We start from the raw sequence: 21,819 nt of genomic DNA, 5'->3' as shown, positions 1-21,819 counted from the left end.
TTGCTGGCCCAATCACCCCCAACTTCCCTCCCCTGCTGGCCTGGTCACCCTAACTGCCCTCCCCTGCTGGCCTGGTACCCCCCAACTGCACTACCCTGCAGGTCTGGTCACCCCTAACTGCCCTCCCCTGCTAGCCTGGTCACCCCTAACTGCCCTGCCCTGCTGGCCTGAACTCCCACAACTACCCTCCCCTGCCAGCCATCTTGTGGCAGCCATCTTGTGACCACATGGGGCAGCCATCTTTGACCACATGGGGACGGCCATCTTGTGTGAGGGCATGAGGGTCAATTTGCATATTACCTCTTGATTATATAGGATAGGAAAGCAAAAAGCAACCACAAAAGAAGAAAAAACTTTCACTTTTTACTGTTTGTTTACCTATTTATTGAAGTGTTTCAACTAAAATCTAATCTTTATAAAAAAAAAACCTATATTGATAATATACTATTAAGGTAGCCTCATACAATAAAAAATAAAGGTCAATTTGCATAAAAACAGCTACAAAATAGCATGGAATAATATATATATTATCTATCTATTCATCAATAAGAACCTTAAGATTAACCACAATAAGATTAGTGATCTGAAAATAAAATAGACATTTTTATCTAGCAGAACTCTCTGGTTAAAAAACATCATACATGAAACCCCAATATTTAAAAAGGATTAAAATAGCCAGTCTTGTTCAAGTACAAGTCAGCAGAAGCCTAGGATTCCACCTCCCCATTGCCTCCAATAATGTTCCCTGAATAGTTCTATAAAAGATCATTTGAAAATCACTATTTAATATTATGTGAAGCTTAAAGGATTTTTATTAATGTGGATGGTGATTTTTTTCCTTTTCATTTAAAACCACTTACTGGGCCCTGGCTGGTTTGGCTCAGTGGATAGAGTGTCAGCCTGTGGACTGAAGGGTCCCGGGTTCGATTCCAGTCAAGGGCGCATGCCTGGGTTGTGAGCTCCATCCCCAGCATAGGACATGCAGGAGACAACCAATCAATGATTCTCTCTCATCATTGATGTTTCTCTCTCTCTCTCTCTCTCTCTCTCCCTTCTTCTCTGAAATCAATAAAAATATATTTAAAAAAAACAATAAAAATAAATAAAACCACTTACTGGAACCAAATTACTATTTTTATTTAGTTTTTTGGTAGTTGAAAATACAGAAGATATAGAACAGATAATAACAATATAAAATTTGAAATACCCATTTCAAATATAATCACTGATAATGACTTTATAGAGAATATTACATTCAGTTATATTGTTTTGAGTGTCACAAGCTGATTAATGGAAATGGAAAAAGATAGGTGAGAGTAGCAACATCCTAGAAAGTAGGCAGGGGGGGAAAAGACCAAAAAAAAAAAAAAAAATTAGATTCTACCTCAAAGTCTAAGAAAAGATGAGATATGGAGAAACTGCCTAAAATGGCAGGCATCATATATTCTAAGAATAAAAGATGCATCACCTCCCCAATAATCATGAAAAACTGTTCATCGTCTTCTCTTGCTCAAAATTTCTGTTCCAAGACAGTTATGAGAAATATCCTATGAGCCAGTTACTCCATCCACTGTACATAGCCTGGGACCCATTACCTCTGGGAACATGGGAAAAGGAAATCATAGCTTTCTCTGCACTGCCATTATCAACAGAACAGGGCCTAAGTTTAGAGAAGCACTTTCTTAAATACATCTTATTGGATTATCTCAGCAATCCTAGACATCAGTGGGTATTATTATTTCTATTTTACAAAAGAGAATAGCAAGGGTCAAAGAAAAAAAGACTTTTCCAAGTCACTCAGGATTGGATTTGGGGCTCAAACATTTTGCTGCAACATTCTAGCTCTTGCACTTTCCATGACACCAGACTGGACATGCAAAAAGGGAAAGACCTTGCTGTCAAGCATCAAATGAGATTATACAAGCCAATCAAGTTAATGTGAATCAGGTCATGGATGTAACTACAGAATAAAGTCAAACTTCAATCCTCTCTTTTGCCTTCTCTCTCCCCATTTAGCAGTTTTCATTCACTGTCACATAAATGTTACCAAATATTCAGGACACATTGATATGAAGGATAAGAATTAGTAAAAAGGAAGGAAGGGAGAAAGAGGGGGGAAATCAGTAGTTTTGTGCCCTGCAAGTGCTTATAGTTGCATTACAGAGGTTAGTTTCTCCACAAATAACCATATTAAAGGGCTGAGTATAGGCAGGTAAGTGCTAAAAAGTGCTAAAGTATATGAAACACAAGATGTTATGGCTAACACGAGAGAGAGAGAGAGAGAGAGAGAGAGAGAGAGAGAGAGAGAGAGAGAGAGAGAGAACAGAGGGAAGTGGGGAGTTAAGTAGAAAAATCAGAGAGAACTTCATAGATACAGTGAGAATCTAGAAAAATCTCAGATGGAAAAAAAATATATTTAAGCTATTTATCACTTGAGCATAAAGATATAGGAAGAACAATGCAATGGGCATTAACACTTGGTAAATAACAAGTGTTTCTTTAGGTAAAAATAAAGGAAGATCAGGCTCAAAGAGTCAGCTGTGCTGGATTACGCAGGTGTACACACCCTAGGCCTAGAAGTAGCCTGGCTGGTATCCAGGGTACAGATATCTAAGGGATAAACATAGTCCCCATGACGAAGGAGAGAGTGGGTAGGAGTAATTGTATCTTAGGACTTAGTGTTGAATGTAGGAACAAACACATAGTATGAATCACATATATTTTAGGCAGTGCACAGATCATTCACATTAAGAACACTCCTAGCAGGGACTCCTATTTTTATGAAAAAAGTTGCCATTGATAAAATGTGAGTACAGGACCATATCAGAAAGTAATTGATCTCACCTTAATCAGGAATAGCAGTAAATGTGAATCTACAAGACAAACATTTCTGCTTTCTATTTTGAGAATATAAATTAACAGTCTGCTTTGAAAAGACTATTCTTTTCATATGTAAAGGCTGAAAAAAAATCTAAAGGAGGAAAGAAACGATGCTGTCACAAGCCTGCCTATTGCTTCAACTTAAAAAGCCTTTCTCTATTCAAAAATTCTATTCATGCCTCATTTTGAGATTTCCTTAGAAATGTTTCCTTTTCCATGGAACATTCAAAGTCAGGTGATAAATCAAATGACTACTATTTATTTAGCCATCGTTTAATACCTAGTCTGCATTAAAGAACCAAGACCAATAACCAAGCAAGAATGAAAACCTACCTGGTCTTTGTAGCTTTCCTTCCCCCATCTCCCCTATTCCAAGGTGAACTTTGTTCTTTATGATGAATTTCACTGAAACCAGTTCTAGAGGCTCTATCCCCATCTGTGGTTCAAACTTAAAGTAGGATCTGGTCCCTAGCTGGATTTAAATTAAAGAGATTTAAAACAGTGGGATGTTTGGCCAAGTCATACCCTCTATCTAGGTTTTATTGACCTCCCATGATAGAGGGGAGTGAAAATATAAACCACACAGGAGCATTGTGGAAACCAAGTGGCATAAGGTCTTGAGAGCCACATGTCCAGTAGAATGCTAAGTGTACAAATAGGTCTTTTATAAATGTTGGTTAGCAGTATGTTCTGTAAATGAGAGGTGCATAGGATTTCATACAAGGTGAGTTCTAGGACACCCCACAGATATTAAACAAAAAGTCTTGATCTCAGACTGAGGCTACATTTGGGTGGCTGAAGACAGATCTACAGTTTCCAAGGGAAGCTGTGACTCCTCTGAGGACAGAAGACCTCTGATACCCATTCAAAGGGAAAATTCTTTTCTTTATTAAATCATCACCTGAGGATATGTTTATTGATTTTAGAGGGAGAGAAACATCGATTAATTGCCTCCTGTATATGCTCAGATCAGTGATGGAACCCTCAACCTAGACACGTGTCCTGGCTTGGACTCAAAGCTGCAACTTTTTGGTGTATGGGACAATGCTCCAATCAACTAAGCCACCTGGCCAGGGTTTAAAGGGAAAGTTCTTAGCCCTCCTCCCAGATTTACCAAATCTGAAATTTTGGAAGCAGGGCCTAATAATTTGCATTTAACAAGTCCTTGGTCTCTCTCCCAATTGTTTTTCTAGACTCAACTTGAAATTTGCTGTTCTAGAATTTGGTTGCCTGGTGTTAATACAAGTGCTAACAATAACTGGAACAATTTAATTAAAATCCCACAACTCCAAAAGCAAGAAGGATAATTCTTTACTAATGTATTCTAACCCAGTTCCCGGGGACAGAGAAAATACTTTTCTCCTATTCGACAGTTCTGTGTTCTCACCCACTGTGCCAACAGAACAAATGCAATCTACTTCACTTTTCCTTTGTAGAAATGGCAACGTTTACCACCTCAAAGAGGTGCTGAGAGTTTCCATTATTGGTGTTTATAAATTTTTCTGAGTGTTCTGAAAAATCAACTATAAGTCGGCATTATTCATAGCACCCTGTTGGAGCTTAATACATATTCAATTAAAAACAATGACAATAATACAGCAATATCCACAAAGTAGCATTCATTATAGTAATGTATCATTCTCACCCTGTGACACAATTTTATCTAGGCAGAACTGTTTATGTCTGAAGACTGTATAGTCCTTCTCAGAAATAAGGTGCAATCTTTGCTCAGTGGTATCAACATTTTCTCTGGGAAAAATTCACATCGCCTTGGCTCAGAGTTCTGATTTTTTAGAGAATATTCTTATTTGGCACATACCAGGACAGAAAGCAAATACCTCTCCCCTGAAGAAAGTCAGGATCCTGAACAGCATCCTGGACTCCTTCATTTCCCATAATCCCCCTTCACATGGCCATGGCCATCGCCATGGGTTGTTGTTCCTTAATGATAACTAATATAGTGTCAGACTAAGAAAATCCCAAAACTGTCATTGAAACTACTAAAGAGCAGTAATGCATGTATTTGAATTGGGGGGTTGGGGGTGGCTGTAAGACACTGAGAGAAACTTTTCCCATATACAGACAGCAGAGAGAGACACTCAGGCAGAAGGAACATCTTAAGCAAAGAGCGGTAATGCTCTGTGTCTCTCTATGTATGTAGTTCAGGTTCAGCTTCCTCCAGGAGGCAATAATCTGATAGCTAGCCAAGCCATCCACTGACCAAGGAATGTCATAGTTCCTACCCCTGCCTTCTCTGTCCTGACTCTCTCAGCCACCAGAACACATCTTACTGGACTGCATTTTGCTGACTCTGCATGAGCCTTTGACATGCATAGTTGAGGTTGAGGAATCTGTGCCTAGTGGGTTTGAGGTTTCATCAAGAGAAAAAGAAGGAACTTGTGTGATTTCACTGAGTAACTATTTTCACTACAAAAAAATTCCCATATTTATTTTTCCCCTTTTTGAAATGGCACTGAGGAAACACATGCCAGACTGCTATGAACAGAGCTGTACTTTTCAAACAGTAGCAAAGACTAAATATAGAAAAGCGTGATATGTTCACGATGTATATAACTTCCTTTCCCATTTCCTTTCCCCACCACCCTGAGCCAGTGCACAGAAGTGGTACATGTTAAACCCTTTTCACATTACAACAGCATTAAAAGCGTGTTAAGCCCATGTATACTACATACTACACAGATTTTCCAGAGGATTCCTATTGCCAAGACAAAAAAAAAATCAATCAATAAATCAATCCACAAATAACCACATACTAGTAATATCCCTCAATGAGTTAAAGACTATAAGTGATAAAGGAATATGACCTGTGATCCAGCCTTCAGAGAGTTTCTAAAAGGGGAATGAAGAAGAGGATAATAGAATGAGTGCAGATCTATGAGTCCTAAAATGCCCAGTTGGGGTTGGGCCAGCTCTCCCACTAATTGTGTCATCTTGGGTAATTCACTTAAGAAATTTGCCTCCCTCCCCCATTTCATCATCACAAGAAAGATGGGCTGCATTAGGACCCTTTCAGATACGAAGCACTATGATCTGTGATGTTAAATGATTTCCACAGGTCTCCCCATGCCACATTATGACTCTGGCTTTATGATATATAGTTTGGAGGCAATATTAATGCACATGACATAATTACATCAGTCCACCAAAAGACATCTATTAAGTGACAGGAAAATGAAGCATCATTAACTGATTTATCCACTAACTAACTCATTGTAGCCTTTACTATGAGTCAGATACTACTGAATACTCCATACTCTTCAATCTTAATCAATCCTCAGAATAACTTCCTAAACTATTCCCATTTATTGCATGTGAAGATAAGTAGTGCAACTGGTAAGCAATAGAGCAGGCTTCCTGGGCACTAAACCATAGGCTCATGTTACTGCACCACACTACCCAGTTAATAGAGTCAGGATGCGGAGAAGGGAGAGTTGGGATGAGATGGTAGTATCAGAGGCTCTGAGGAAGAAAGTGGATCTCAGTTAGGCTTTTAAAAATGGGAAGGATTTCTGATCCCTTGAGAAATGAGGATACTCCAGGTAACAGAAAAGACACAAGGAAAATTAACTTGGCATGGGAAGCTAAGAGTGAGAACATCAGCCCTACAGGAGGCTGCAAAGAGCACAGTGGAAGAGAAGGTATGCTTTAAAGGGAGCCAAGGTCATGCTCTACTCTGAAAATCATCCAAGAGGGGAAACTCATTAAAAGCCATAGGAAGAAAATAACATTTTTTGAAGACCAGTTGCTTAAAAACATGCAACTGGATTGTGAAAAACAAAAAGCAGAATCAAAGTAATGAGACTATTGTGATATGGAGAAGAAAGGAGCTAGGACAATGGATGGGAAAATGAAGATACTAAAGAAAATCTGAGACCTATTCTTGAACTAAAAAAAATGTCAGATCTTGGCAACAGATATATTGAAATAGCAAGACAATGACCACAGTGTTTAGAGTCTAAAAGACTAGACAATACAGTGTGGTACCTCTAACAGAATGGAAGCCTTAGGAGAATGTGATGAGTAAAATTTGGAACATATTAAATGTGAAGAAACAGAAGGTTTTCCCTGTGGAAAGATCCTATAGAAATGCAAAATAAGTTGTCAAAGGAAAACATGGTGCCAAGAGTCATATGAGTTCAAGGTTTTAATAAAGAGATCAAAGTTGCCTCTGTTAGAGTTGTGGCCTCTAATAGAGAAGACAGAAAAGAAGAATACTGAGTGGACACCTAAATTTAGGGTCAGAAAAAAAAAAAAATAACGGGGATCTGGTAAAGAAGAGAGAAAAGAAATGGCTACAGATATAGTTCAGGGACCAAGGAAGTTCTATTAAGTGAAAATTGAAGGAGGAAGTAAGGAGGCTCAAATCATCAAGAGTGTTACCCCTGAAAGACACAGAAGAGTATGGCTGAAAAAATAACAGTCATTAGGGAATCAGAGGAAGTGGTAAACAGGTGCAAATGCCATTTCAGGGGAGTTGAAATGAGTTAAGTTCATGTTAGGACTGTGGTTTAAATCCCAGTATACAGAGAGAAATGTGGTGGAGCAGGGGGTTTCCTCGTTTCATGAGTCTGTAACTCTATGAAAATTTTTCTCTATAGTTGTCATAGCCCACAACTGGTTTTTATCCACACTCAGTCAGAAGATAATTTCAACAAGCTAAAAAAAGAAAACAATCCTCTTACAAAATGGCTTGACGTAAAATAATAATAAAAATGATGAAGTCTCCTGAATGTGCACAGTGGTTTGCCATATTATTTTTATTCAATTGTTTAATCACCTCTTCATGGAATACCTAAGTGTGAGCCTATCAGGTACTCTATGAAGTTCTGAGACAGGTTTTTAGAATTCAAGACCCTGATTCAGAAGTGTACATACTGTAATAAGCTATGGCTTGTGTCAGTACATCTCTATTCAAAAGATAGTTGGTTATTCTCTTTCCAATACACACAATGCCAGCAAATATAACATTTAGTAGCCATGCAATTATTCATTGCTCTACGTATGAAGGAGGGATAATTTTAATAAACAGAATTAAAGCTCAGGAATGTTGAAATACTATTACAAAAATTATTTTTAAGGTAAATCCTTTCCTTACTGAGTTAGAAAGTGTCATCAAATGGGCTTTCACTTAATCATTAAACAAACAAAAAACACAGAAGAAAATAATTGGATTATCATATTAGCTCTATGAGTGAAAAAACTGAGATTTGGTTCTTACGGAAGATCTGCGCCAGATCACATATCATCTTCATGTGTTATGTATAGTTCAAAGCAGAAGGTAAGTTTGTAGGACAGGCAGAGACTACTTTAAGCAATAAAGGAGATAGGATGAATGATGGAGAAAGAAGGGAATTTCTGAGCTCCTGCTATGTTTCTTTCTTTCTTATTTCTTCAGGGTGTGAAAATAAATCCTTTACTTAAAAAAAAAGAAAAAAGTAAAATTACACTTCTTATAATATGAATCCTCTCATTCCTGTGTCACATAGTCTCTTTTCTAAAAACAAACAAACAAACAAACAAAACAAAAAAAACTGCCATAAAAACACTTTTTTTTTTCAGCAGGTACCAGCCATTTTACTTTTTTCTGCAATAATAAAAACTGACATATTTATTAAAATTTATTGACAAAATAAATATAAAAACAAACAAAAATTATATGAAGAATTCCAGGTTAAAGATCTTAATGAACTTTCTTATATTTTAAAGCCAAAGCACATCCTTCCAATCTATAAAGATACAGATAATTAAAAAAAAAACAAAAACAAAACAACAACAAAAAAAACACAGGAAAATATTGCAATAGAGAATTCTACCACAGAACCCATCAAGAGAGTCCAAAAAGTAAAAGTACTTGGAGACTCCTTTGCTTGATAGCTCACTTGCTTGGAATGTCAACCAAAAGTTTGCAAATACTAGTTAGGGCACATACCCAGGTTAAGGGTTTGATCCCTGGTCGGGATGTGTGTCTGAGGCAATCGATAGATATTTCTCTCTCACCTCTCTCTCTCTCTCTCTCTCTCTCTCTCTCTCATGTCTCTCTCTCTCTCTCTCTCTCTCTCTCTCTCTCTCTCTCTCTCTCTCTCTCTCCTTCCTCTGACTCTAAAAATCAATAAAAACATGTCCTTGGCTGAGAATTAAAAAAAAAAAAAAATACTTGGAGAAGAAAGTGACAGATTGTATTTTGTGTCCTTCATTGAAACAGAATATAAAGGCAGAATAACAATAAAGCCATGGTGGCTGAAGAGAAAGAAATGAACTAGCATGACTCAGAAAAAATAGGGTTTCATCCCTGTATGAAATGCTTAATAATATGGAAACAAAGAATATTACTTAACCTCTCTGAGTCTCATTATCTTCACTAGGACAAGAGGGAAAATTATCACTACCCTTCTCTGTTCATAAGTTATTTAAAAACTCAAATGAGATAAAGTAGATGAAAGTCTTTTATTTTTTTAAAGTCAATTTTGGAATTTATGGAATTTACAGCGTAAGAGCCTTGGACAAGTCAAACTCACAAAAGCTAATGATATAATAATAATAGTATAACATCTAAAAGATTGGTATATGTATCACATGAACAAGTATTGTTTTATCTATTAGGGGTGCATAAATATTGGACTTTTGAATGGATCAAGCAAAATCAGCTATGTCCAGAAAATCTCTCTAAAAATTTGAGGTTCAAAAATAAAATATGAGTTAAATACTTAGGTTTTTGGTCTTGGCATGTTCTACTCCCTCTTTTACCCTTCTTTCAGATCAAGTTGTTTGTGCCTTTATTGAGTGGATTACGTAAATTACAAAGGAACTCCAAGATCCATGAGCCCAACAGGGTGTACCAAAGCCATGGCATGATGTGCGAGGGGACTGGCAAAGACTATGCTGGAGGTCAGTGGAAGATGAGCTCCTTTCCACTGAAGAATTACAAAGAAATCTATCAATGGCCCCTGGCCACTAGCCATGAACACATATTGTTGATGACTTTGGCTGCTTTTTGAGAACTTAAAGTCATCTGCCTTTTCTCATTTGTAAGGGAATTGATACTAAGCCAAGAGACTTAAAAGTCCCCAAAATGCATTTTGTTTTAGTTTTGGTCCATTTAAAAATGAATCACTGCTTCCCTGACATTTGTTGTGAGAGTTAAACAAGTTGCCTTGACTCTTTGAGATAACTTTATTTATTTGTTAAAAGATATTTGTTTTCTTATGTGTGAAGATCAAATATAATACAAAGGATTTTACAATTTATGAGTCAATATAAAATTATAAACAGGTAATATTTTATTACCATGACATTGCATTTTAAAGCTATAAGAGATCTAAAAGATGATTTAATTAAATCATTCATTTTGCACAGGAGATTTGTGAGAGTATTTCTTTAGCAAAAAGACTTAACATCCCCAAGCACGTAGGAGCAAGGAATGGGATGACTAGTGAACTTTGGGAAGGCATGGTGCAAACCAAATGACAGCAATAACTGTGCCAGAGCTCAGCACAGAGACCAGCTAGCCCAACAGCAATAGCATCAACAGTAAATATTTACTAAGCCTTAGAATATGTCAGGGACACTGTTCTCTATGTGCATTATCTCTTTGAAACCTTGAAGAGCTAGGTACAATAATTATGCCCATTTTACAGATAAGCAAACCAGGACATGGAAAATTTAATAATATGGCCACAATCCTGTAGCTAATGATGGAGGAGCCAGGTATGAACCCAGGCAGTCTTGATCCAGCATGTATAGTGTTAGCCATCATAATTGGCTGTCCCTGAAGCTTGATTTGGTTTACATAATGCAACCATGGAGGACTTTTCTATGGTGGAGCCCTCAAGGGCAGCAGAGTGAGCTTGAGATAAATAGCAAAGGGTAGATATACCTGAGCTGACTGTAAGCTGCTACAACAGAAACAGTGAGGGGCTGGGAATTCTCTTTGGGAGAGATGTGTGGGATATAATATGAAAGCCAGCCAAAACAGTAGTGAAATCACTTAATGACTTCATCCTTTCTAATAATGACTTTGCTATATTTCCTGACACTCCTGGTAACAGAATCATTAGAGATAGGGATAGGGAAATAGTGAGGGAGATTCAACCACAGAGGGCTAACTACAGCCTGCTGCTGCCCTTACTTGACATATGTGCATGGCGTGACAAATACAGGCTTTGCTGCCTGCCTGTGGATCCTCATAACTAGTAAATAGCCTTGAGGGCTGGAGTAAAGCTTGCTGGTCTGCTCTTGGCATGTGTATCCAAGGGAAATCCCTTGACTGGCCTGCCTCCCCTAATTACACACAGGATGAAGACTTCATGCAGATGCCCTGAAGCCGCCCTGTATTTAAAGGGCTATATAATATTGAACCAGATAAAAGATAAAGTGTGGAGTGCAAGCTAACTAGGTCTACGGGAAGAGCAGATCTAGAGCCATTGTCAACCACATTTTCTCCAAAAACTCAGGTGGATATTGATTTATAAGTCAAAAGCAGACTATTGCCACAAAAATGCAAACTAAAGAAAAACATTCAATAGGATTCTTTCATAAGATAGAACAACTGAAAAAGAATACCAATATGAAAGAGAAAAAAATCCAAAATAGAAGTTTCACAAAGAAGAAAAAAGAAAATAGAAGATTAAATTGCTTTTTTCCAAATAACACAAGAAAATGTTTCTTAGCTAAATAAAAATCTGACTCCTCAGCTCAAACAAATTCACGGAATGCTGAGTAGAAATACTGGTTGGAAGGTAAAGGAACTTGGATCTAGCTACATTGTAGTCAAATTGCTGAATCCCACAAATAAAGCTTACAGGTCAAACAAGAAAAAGTTACTAAATTAGAGGAACAAACTGAACTAATATGCAAAATAGAGATAAACTCAGAGAGCAGGCAAACAGCTCTGGTGAGGAGAGGAGAGTGGGGCTGGGGAAGGAATGAGAAAAAAGAAAAAAAGAGAGAAAAAACTCAAGGACATAGACAACAGTGTGGTGATTGCTGGAGAGAGGGAGAGAGTGGAGGTGGAAGAGATTATGGGGGATAAAGGTGATGGAAAAAAATAAAATAAAATGAAGAAAATAATAATTTAAAAGTATACCTCAAAAAAAATAAAAAATAATCAGACTGTCATCTGATTCCTCATGTGGAACACTAAATACTAAATAACACTATAGACATCTTTGTAGAATATTGATGTAAAGGAACTTTGACCTTAAAATTTTAATTGCAGCCAAATTTATACTTAAACCTGAAGGCAAAAATAAGTTGTCAGATATACAAGATGTCAGGGAATATATCACCCACATGATATAAACATTACTAGATAAAGGGCTGTGGAAGAAAAAAAAAGTGAAGAATGAGGATGATGAATTTAAGAAAAAGAAATATTAAACAAGAAAATGCAATAAACAAGTAAAAGTTATAGTTCAGTAATAATGCAATGACACAATTTAGTGTGAGGAATTATTCTTTAAAAAGAAGTGTCATACTGTTTAAAATATTACAACACATTCACCAAATTGTTTTATTTTATTTTTTTTTTACTTTTTTAAATATATGTTTTATTGATTTCAGAGAGGAAGGGAGGAGAGAGAGACAGAAACATGATGTGAGAGAATCATTGATCTGCTGCCTCCTGTACACCCTACACTGGGGATCGAGCCCGCAGCCTGGGTATATGTCCTGACCTAGAATTGAACCAGACCTCCTGGTCCATAGGCTGATTCTCAACCACTGAGCCACACTGGCCAGGCTCAACAAATTGTTTTAAATACCCCTTTTGATGACCCAGGAGGAAGAATGTTCAAGTTCTATATAGAATACATATTGGAGGTGGGATATATATTCATATCATAATTTTTCCTTATAGAGGAAACATGTTTCAAAGCATTTAATCTATGTTATTTGATTTATTTACATTACTAGAAAAAAACATGAATCATATTTTAAACATGGAAACACATATATATCAGCTTTGAAGAAATCACTAAGATTCTTGCTGGGAGAGACAAAATGGGATAAAACCTTCCACTGACTTGGGAGACCCAACTGCAGTTTCACTTAACTTAGGGCAAAGAAAATTTTCTGAAATATACAAATATTATTAATCACCCCTATTAAGAAATGGGGGTAATTCAAGAGCTAAAGCAAAGGTAACCTTATTGGTTCTCCCTACATTAGCAGAACTGACCACAACCAGTTTTCCCATGAGACTGATTGCCCAGAGATTAACCAATCTTTCCCCATAGACAGTGAGCATGATCCCAGATTATCTCCTGGTGTCAGCTTCAATGGTAATTGAATTGATAAGGTTGAGTGGGTGTGCGTGTGCTACTTCACTATCAATCCCCCCCAAAAAAGGTTTATCTCTTTAAATAAAGGTTTAAAAAATAAGGAAGAGAAACTATGGCGTTCCATTAAAAAGGTTCCAGTTGCTAAATAAAACACTGGAATAGTCCCTGTCAGCTCTAAGCCTGCTACTTTCAAAGAAGTTTTTATATGTCTAGACACCAAAAATACCCCTTTCTTCTCCACTGAATACCCAATCAGACGATGATTCAGAGTGAAAGACAAACAGGAAAACTTTGACATTCGCTTCTAGAAAGTCACATTGACCAGAACCAGCTACATGCCTAAGAACCCACCAGCCCTGCTAAACATACTCTGACCTACATATGTGAACCATAAAAGGAGGAGATAATGGCAAATTAAGCTCTGCTGCTGCTGCTACTGCTGTTGCCAGGGTCACAAACAACCCCACAAAGTAACTAGGGCTCACTAACCCAATGCCCAAGGAAACAAGGCAAAGGGCCAGGGAGAAACAAGCATCTCCTTTGATATAGTTCATGTATCAAGATATTCTTATATTCTTCCTGCACAGAAAGGACAACCATTTCAGAGAGGAGTTAAGCTTTCACTGAGCATTTCGCTTTTTCTCTGGCAATAGTTCACACTACCTCTGTTCTTAGCCTTTGGAGCCTGGACATGCTTCTGTTTTACCCAGCCTCCTCCTTTCTTACCCACTACCAGGTGCAGAAGGGATGACCTCTTTAATAGGATATGTCGACACCATTAAGCAAGTCTTGTTGGCTCTTTCTGTGTCTTCATGGCTATGGGCCTGAGTTCGCTATGCCTAAAAGTAAAATTGTGTCATTCAATACCTGTGACCAAAACAGTACTAGACTAAGGGTCATGTCACACGACACAGATTTCAATGCCAGTTCTCCTAGAATTTAAATAGATTTTTAAGTTATCATTGATAAATGAAACATTAAATGGCTAAGAGGATAAATGATGACAATCTACCATCCACCCTACCCATATATAAGTTTTGAAATTGTTTCACAAGAATAGAAATGAGTGAAGAGAGTAGCCAAAGAACAAATATGCATAGCCCATGGACACAGAAAACATAGTGGTGAAGGTGAGGGGAGGGGAGGTAGAGCTGGGTAGAGGTGGGCAAAAGTGGGGAAAATGGGAGACATCTGTAATAGTATCAACAATAAAAAAAATTAAAGAAAGAATAGAAATGAGTGGGCTTACAAATTTTTGGAGACTGACTTTAAGCGAGACATAAGTGATTTCAGAATTTTCTCTCTCTCTTCTCCTTTCAACTAACTTTGGGCATTTCCCCAAGTTCAGTACACAGTTCACAACAGTTCACATTACACTGTTCTCACTCTCGCCTCAGAAAAGTCACCTCTTTCAGTAACTTTACTGATCAACTGTTTGGGGGACAGACATCAGCTAACTCCCTCCTGGCTGGATGTACATCCAAATGTGCATTCTTTTCTAAGAGGTTAGGAAAAAAAAATCTGTGTGAGGAAATCATAAAGGGATAAATTTCTATTCAATAAAAGAAAAAAAAATCACCATTTGGAGTAACTAGCTATGAATGGACAAAACAGTCTGTTTTATCAGGTGGAGGGACTGGAGTTATAGTAGCACACATGGCCATCCTGCCTGAATGAATAGAACAGGAGACATAAACACTGAAGATGTAAAACCACTGGATACTAGGCAAGTAAAAGCAAGCCACAGGACTGAGCCACAATGGGAGAGGCAAAGTTAAACATTGTCAATTGGAGGTCATGAAAAAATAGTGAAGTAGAAATGTAAAAAGAGGAAGTTAAATATGGGACACCTGAACCCAAAGCCATCAGGTATCAGCAGATATGTCCCCAAGGAGCTCAAGGAAGTGGACCAGACAATCAGAGCTGACTGCATGGGGTTTCCCACAAGTCAACACATTTTGCCTTATGGTGTGTTAAAAGCACCTCTTGGCAACCAACACAGACCTGGGGATGTCATCCTTATATTTAAAATAGTAACAAAGACCTGAAAAATATGGTCAATTATTCCAGAATAAAGGAAAAATTCCTCAGCCAGAGATGCAGACTTATCACACTTACTTTGTGTTTCCCTCCTTTGTATTGTTACTCTTATTACTTCATTACTGAAAATTCCAATCACCCATCTGAAATTAAGGTCCTATCCAGCCATCAAAGTTCACTTCAATTGAAATTATTTCCAAAAATCCTTCCTGCATATCTCTAGTCAGAGTTAATTTATGTCCCTGGCCCTCAACCACAACATAAGACTTAGATTGTGCTTTTGACCAAAGTATGAAGACTAAGGCATAATTTACCATGAAACACCTTAATTTAGAAGATACATATCCAAGCTTGATTCAGAGGTGGTAGCTGATCCATCTCATCCTTCCAACATAGCCTTACCTATAATAGTCACCCATAAGCATTTTACAAAATTGAAGAAAAAAATTAGGAGATTCTAACAACAGAAAGGGACTTGAGTTGTGGCCTCTAATTCCCTTGCAAACCTGAAATATTATGACACATTGCACCCCCCCCCCTTTTGAAACTATTCTAAACAATGCTATTTACCTGCCAATTGTTGCTGAAATAGAAAGAAATTACTCAGAACAAAGCTAACAGGCCTACAGTTGAAACTCTAGATCCATGATGCCAAGTTCTAAGGTTATAATCTCTAATATATGTCCCTGAATTAGAGAAGGTATTCAATTTATAGCAAGTAAATGAAGAACAGTGAATGAATGAAGTGACTGCTAAATGTACACTCCAAACCTTACAGTCACAGAGGTCAAATTGACAAATAGAAACAACCAGAAAATGTCTCATTTGTTTACCAAGACTCATCTTTTTCCATAAAAATGAGAACTGTCAAAACAATAATTCTTGATGCTAACTATTTATTTGCCCTTTTCAAAGAAAAAGAAAGTCTACAACAAACATCAGACATTCAGTGAGTCAAGCAGAACTCCATTAGCACCTGGTCCTTCCAAACAGCAGTAGGAAACCCATTCATCTGAACCTCAGAGCTGGACAAAGGACTGAAGCAAAAACATGCACCCAGTGAGAAGGAGGACAAATTCAGGAGTCACGATTTCTCGGATTCATTAAGAGTTCCATCAGAAACTACATCATCAACACCTTCTTGGTCTCAGTTTTTCCATTTGTTCAGAGATGGAGTCAGTTAGCAAGGACCAGTATTGCAAAAGGCCTTAGCTAGATGGCTGGTGCAGGGATGAACTAAATTATCTCTTAGGTCCCTTCCAGCTCTGAAAATCTTTTCATTCTTATTGTCACACTTAGTAGACATTCGTTTGGCTCCAACCTGAAAATTCAGCTGGAAACATAAACAGACTTCTACAGAAAAACACACATCTACCAGCTATAATTTGGACTTGGCAACAGGAGGTTTCACCATACTGTTAGAGAAAAAATGTAAAATTGTCTCTGGGGGCTATATGACTGTAGGGTACATCATAGCTCCTATGTAAAGGGGGATACAGGTAGAGCCAAGTCACTATGCTGTTCTGTCACTAAACCACAGGGAAGGGCACACCCATTTCCCTTTTAACGCATCTACAGTCTTTCGTATATTCAAGAATTTGCAGGCCTCTGCCTACCAGATTTGTCCTTTTCCATTTGGCAAACTCAGTTTTATTTTTCATCCTTCTTCCTTCTGTTTTGCAGAGAACATAAGCCAACATGGCAACAGGCTTTTTGTTTATTTCCTTCCTTTTTAAACACAAAGTTGTGGTTTCAGAACAGATATCAGGACAAGGTCCCTACAGAACAAGACTTTTTATAATTTCAGGACTTTCCTAATTTTTCTTAATGGAGCACTTTAACAAGGCCTTATTACTATTATTCTTGCTATTGTTATTTTTACATAGTAATAATTATAGCATCAGAATATCTGTAAAGCCACTACAGTTTAGAAATTCAAATTCATCTGTATTTCATTTAATTATTAGATGTCGATAGGTTTGCTCTATTTTTATTTATGAAGAAATTGGGACTCAGTGTGACCGGCTCAAAATAGCATGACTGGGATAAGCTGCTCAACTATTATTCAAACACAAGTCTTCTGTCACAAAATCAAACAAACTTTTTAGAAATAAAGATTGTAAATGCAAAAGAAAAAAAAAATAGTTTCCATAATGAATCAACAGAGAAGATGGAGTGAGTGAAGCTTTTGAGTAAATTAAATTTGCAAAGAACCAACATCCACAAAATAAAAGCAAAAATATACAAAAGGCAAACTTTAAAGCTTTTATTTTCATTTTTAAAAAATGACTAGAAAAATAAAAAGGGAAATTGATCATTTTGTTTCTATTTGCAAGGGATCTCTCTGATGCATAAACTAAATATAAACTTTGTCAGACTCCTGTCCATTACTAGTATCTGAGCTATTTTTACCAGCTTAAAATAAGGTAAGGTATAGGAGTTTATAACATATATATCTGAGAAAAAAATTTAATTTGTTTTATTGATTTTTGAAAGAGAGATGAAGGAAGAGGGAGAGAAGATAGAAATATTGATGACAGAGAAACATCAATTTACTGCCTCCTACACACCTACTACTGGGATTGAGCCTACAGCCCAATATGGAAACAGCAACCTCTTGGTGCATGGGATGAAGCTCAATCCACTGCACCATGCCAGCTGGGCAGAGAAAAACAAAAAAAAAGAATCTTTTGAGATTTAGCCTAGGAACTTAATTTCAACTGATCAATTAAAAAAAAGGCATCTTCTATTTCCTAAGATCTAGTATATGAAAATATACCCTAAAAAAGAAAGAAAGAAAGAAGAAAAAAGAAAGAAAGAAAGAAAGAAAGAAAGAAAGAAAGAAAGAAAGAAAGAAAGAAAGAAAGGAAAAACCCAATGGCTCATTCTCGCCTCTCCTACTCAAAGTCCTTCTTTAGGTGTCACCTTACCAGTGAGGTCTTCTTGACCATGTCCACCCTGATAGGTTGTATCCTATACCCTTTCCTCAACCCGTAGAACTGATCCAATTCTAATATACTTTGTATTGTATGTATTTTATTTACTTCTACCTAGTTTTACTAACATAAAGTGTCACGAGAGCAGAACCCTGTCTTTTTTGTTGTAGAATTCCTAGTGGTATTACAGGGTGCTCACATAGAAGCACAGAAAATTCATTGAATGAATGAATCATTTCTTCCTCTATCTCCCCAAACCCAAAAATGTAGGAGAAAGAAAGATAGATAATGGACCAAATTATTTAAGGGTTATTTCCTAATGTTTTTCCTCGTTAAAACTTATTGTGAGAAAATTTAAACATATAAAGGTAGACCAAATAGTAGAATAAACCTCCAGCACCCAATAATTATCAACTCATAATTAAACTTTTTTTTTACCTATATTCTCACTAAATCCCTACTCTTATTCTTTTGAAACAAATATCGAACACCATTTCACTTCTCCTCAAATATTTCCAATGTTTCTCTAAACAGGGATCCTCAAACTTTTTAAACAGGGGGCCAGTTCACTGTCCCTCAGACCGTTGGAGGGCCGGGCTATAGTTTTAAAAAAACTATGAACAAATTCCTATGCACACTGCACATATCTTATTTTGAAGTAAAAAAAAAAAACTGCAAAAACACCCGCATGTGGCCCGCGGGCCGTAGTTTGAGGACGCCTGCTCTAAAAGGTAAGAACTGTTGTGTTTTTTTCTTCACCCTATTGGAGTAACCACATCACCCCTAAAAACTAACAATAATTATTTGATTTTGTTATTTAGGTTTCCTCCCTGACATGAATAGAAAGCATTTGGCTGCCTAAGTGGTGGCAGGTGGTTACCAATGCCCCTACATGATCACAGGCTGAGAACTACTTCTAATGCTGCTCCCTACTCTAGCCAAATACAATCTCCAGTCTCTGGAGCACAACAGTTGTATATAATCAATACATTGTGTAATGTGCATCGTGGACCTCACTCAGAAGAGAAAATCCTAAAGACATTTGCTGCTGCTTTTGCTAGAAAGATACCGCTGACCGATTAGGACCTAGTGACCAACCAGAGCCTTAAAATATCAGCCTTACTCACGTAGAATGCAATGTTTGTGAATAAAGAAAAAAAGGCAATAAAATATATGGTTGTGTGTCGCCAGGATAATAAGAACATGTGAACTTCTCAAATGACATTCCTAAAACATGGCTTTCAGTTTTGAAACAAATGAGTAGGTGAAAGGATTTCTAAGGCTTGGGAGTGCAAGCTCTGAGAAGCTTGAGTTGGGTGTTTTGCATTAAGATGCCTTAGCTTTTTGTGTCATAAAGCTCTCTGTGGGCTCTGGATAAATGTATACCTGCCACAAAAACAATCCTGAATTCATGAGCTTCCTAGCATGGCTTATAAACATGACTTCAACCACAGATCTTACCTGTGCCCTGAAAGAACCTTCATCTAGCGGTGGTGGAGGAGGGAAGTTTCCAGAGCCAGATGGAAGAGTACCAGGATCATCTAGAGGTGGGGGTGGGGGTGGAAGAAAATCACCTACAGAAAGAAAACACAAACATGAAGTTACTATAGATGCAATCTTATAAGCACTCTTCAAAACACACATTAGCTGGCATTTTGCTGCTTGTAATTGGCATTGACACATGATCTTTTGCCTTGCATAACAATTATTCCCTATCCTACTTCTTCTCACTTTAATTAGTAGCCTTGACTTTCTGAAGATGGAGGACCAGATTTTATATTACTAAGTGACATCAAAGCTACTCTATAGGGGTCAGGGACATTTAGCCAGAACAAGGAAGGTTGTTGGGGTGGTGGATTATTGCAGTATATAAGACTTGATCCTTACTCACAATAAATTTTCTCTCAAGTAAAGGAGGAAAATATTAAGTACACAAGTGAGGATAATAAAAGATGAAATTTATTAAGATGTGCAAACAAACTCTCCAGGAAGCTAAGATGAAGGAAAGCTTGTGTCTAGGTGGAGAAATGAAGGCTTTACCAAACATTTAAATTGTCCCTGAAAAATATGATGTAGAAAATAAGTCCACTCTACACAGAGAGAGGGATAAAAAAATAAAGATTAAAAAAACAACACACACACACACACACAAATTTAGATACTAGAGAACACAGAGCAAGTAACAATACAGCATAGAGAAATGTAAAATAAACTAGTATGTTACAAAAACTAGAACAGTGACAAAATAAGCATTTAAGTGTGTTGTACAATCAGCAAAGAACTTGAATTCTATCATGCAAGCAATGAGGATCCATCCAAGATTTCTGAAAAGGAAACACTTGGTTGCAATATGATTTACTAAAGACTAATCTACATGCAGGGAAGATTTTGAAAAACTTGGGATAAGAAATATTGATTTGGAAATCTATATGAAGTCCAGGTAGGAAATAATGAGGCTTTAGGACACTAAGAAGACCCAACATTGTGACCAACAAGCACAGCGCATAGAGTTGTTGGAAGAATGTTCCTAGTCTCTAAGATTTGAGATGTCAATATATATCCAAGAGCTCTATGGATTCATGGTATAGAATCTTTTTTAAATACTCTGCAAGAAATTCTATTAGGAAAAGAAAATGCCCATTATTTTTTCTTTTATTTTTCTTTTCTTTATATTAAATTTATCGGGGTGACACTGGTTAGCATATTTCAGGTGTACAACTCCACAACACATCATCTCTATACTGTTGTATGTTTACCACACCAAGTCAAGTCTCTTTCCATCAAAATTTATTCCCACTATACCCTGCTCTATCTTTTAAAAATAATATTTTAATGCACCGGTAGGTGTGGACAGAAGGAGAGAGACATGCACAGTAGGCATAGCCCTAGGAGTCAAATGTGTGAATAGGGTTTGAAGGTCAGGATGGCTGAGTGCATTTATTCATTTGTTCATTCTACACACATTTATGAGGCACCCGCTGCATGCAGACCGTGAAAGTCCTGGTCCCTCAGGGTGTACCATCCAGTGAGGACAGCAGACACATTAGGGAACAGGCAAGGAGCTCTGGGCATATGGGAGCCATGAAGATGCAGAGTAGGGGTCCCCAGCCAGCCTGGAGGAGTCCAGATGCTTCCTCGGAGAGGAGATGTCTGAGCTGAGTTTTGAAGTTCAGAGGAGGGAGCATTAGTATAGAAGGAGAGGGGAGATCTCTGTTAGTTCTCAAGCCTAGAGTGATGACAAAGAAAGCAAGAGGTGGGAGTGGGGGAGTGGAGGGAAGAGGCCACAGCCAGGGGGATGGGGACACAAGGAGGGATTGACCCAGACCTGGGCAGGGAGCTAGGTACTCTGGAGGGAGGAGACTCTTAAAAAAGGGATATTCCTTTAGAATATTACAAAAGAAATGCATGCATAAGGTGACAAATAATATGTGTCTAAAGAAAATAGATGACTACAAACACTTAAACCTCCTGTAAAAAAATCATAATAATATCAATGGAGCCACTTTAAAATGGAGCCAGAGCTGCCATCCAGGAGAAACTGTTTTGCAGGTCCTATGCCACAAATTTTCAGAATGTTAAAACAGGACAAAATAACCTCTGCACTGTGCCTAAAGCAATGCTGTGCCCTAAAGAACTGTTTGCAAGGATAACAAGAAAGCAGATAT

General features: G+C 37.5%; 1 protein-coding gene across 1 annotated transcript in view; it reads right to left on the bottom strand.

Annotated features, from left to right (window-relative positions):
- The window catches only part of LPP (LIM domain containing preferred translocation partner in lipoma), a 680,107-nt gene that overhangs the window by 359,378 nt on the left and 298,910 nt on the right, over positions 1 to 21,819 (bottom strand). The window contains exon 7 of the mRNA XM_008151584.3: positions 19,616 to 19,728. Coding sequence (XP_008149806.2) covers positions 19,616 to 19,728 — 113 coding nt within the window. The remainder of the gene's footprint in view (positions 1 to 19,615; positions 19,729 to 21,819) is intronic.

This window comes from Eptesicus fuscus, chromosome 3, assembly GCF_027574615.1.
Source record: "Eptesicus fuscus isolate TK198812 chromosome 3, DD_ASM_mEF_20220401, whole genome shotgun sequence".
NCBI lineage: Eukaryota > Metazoa > Chordata > Mammalia > Chiroptera > Vespertilionidae > Eptesicus > Eptesicus fuscus.
Note: the sequence above shows the minus strand (reverse complement) of the source record. Positions and strands in the feature narration are given on the sequence as shown.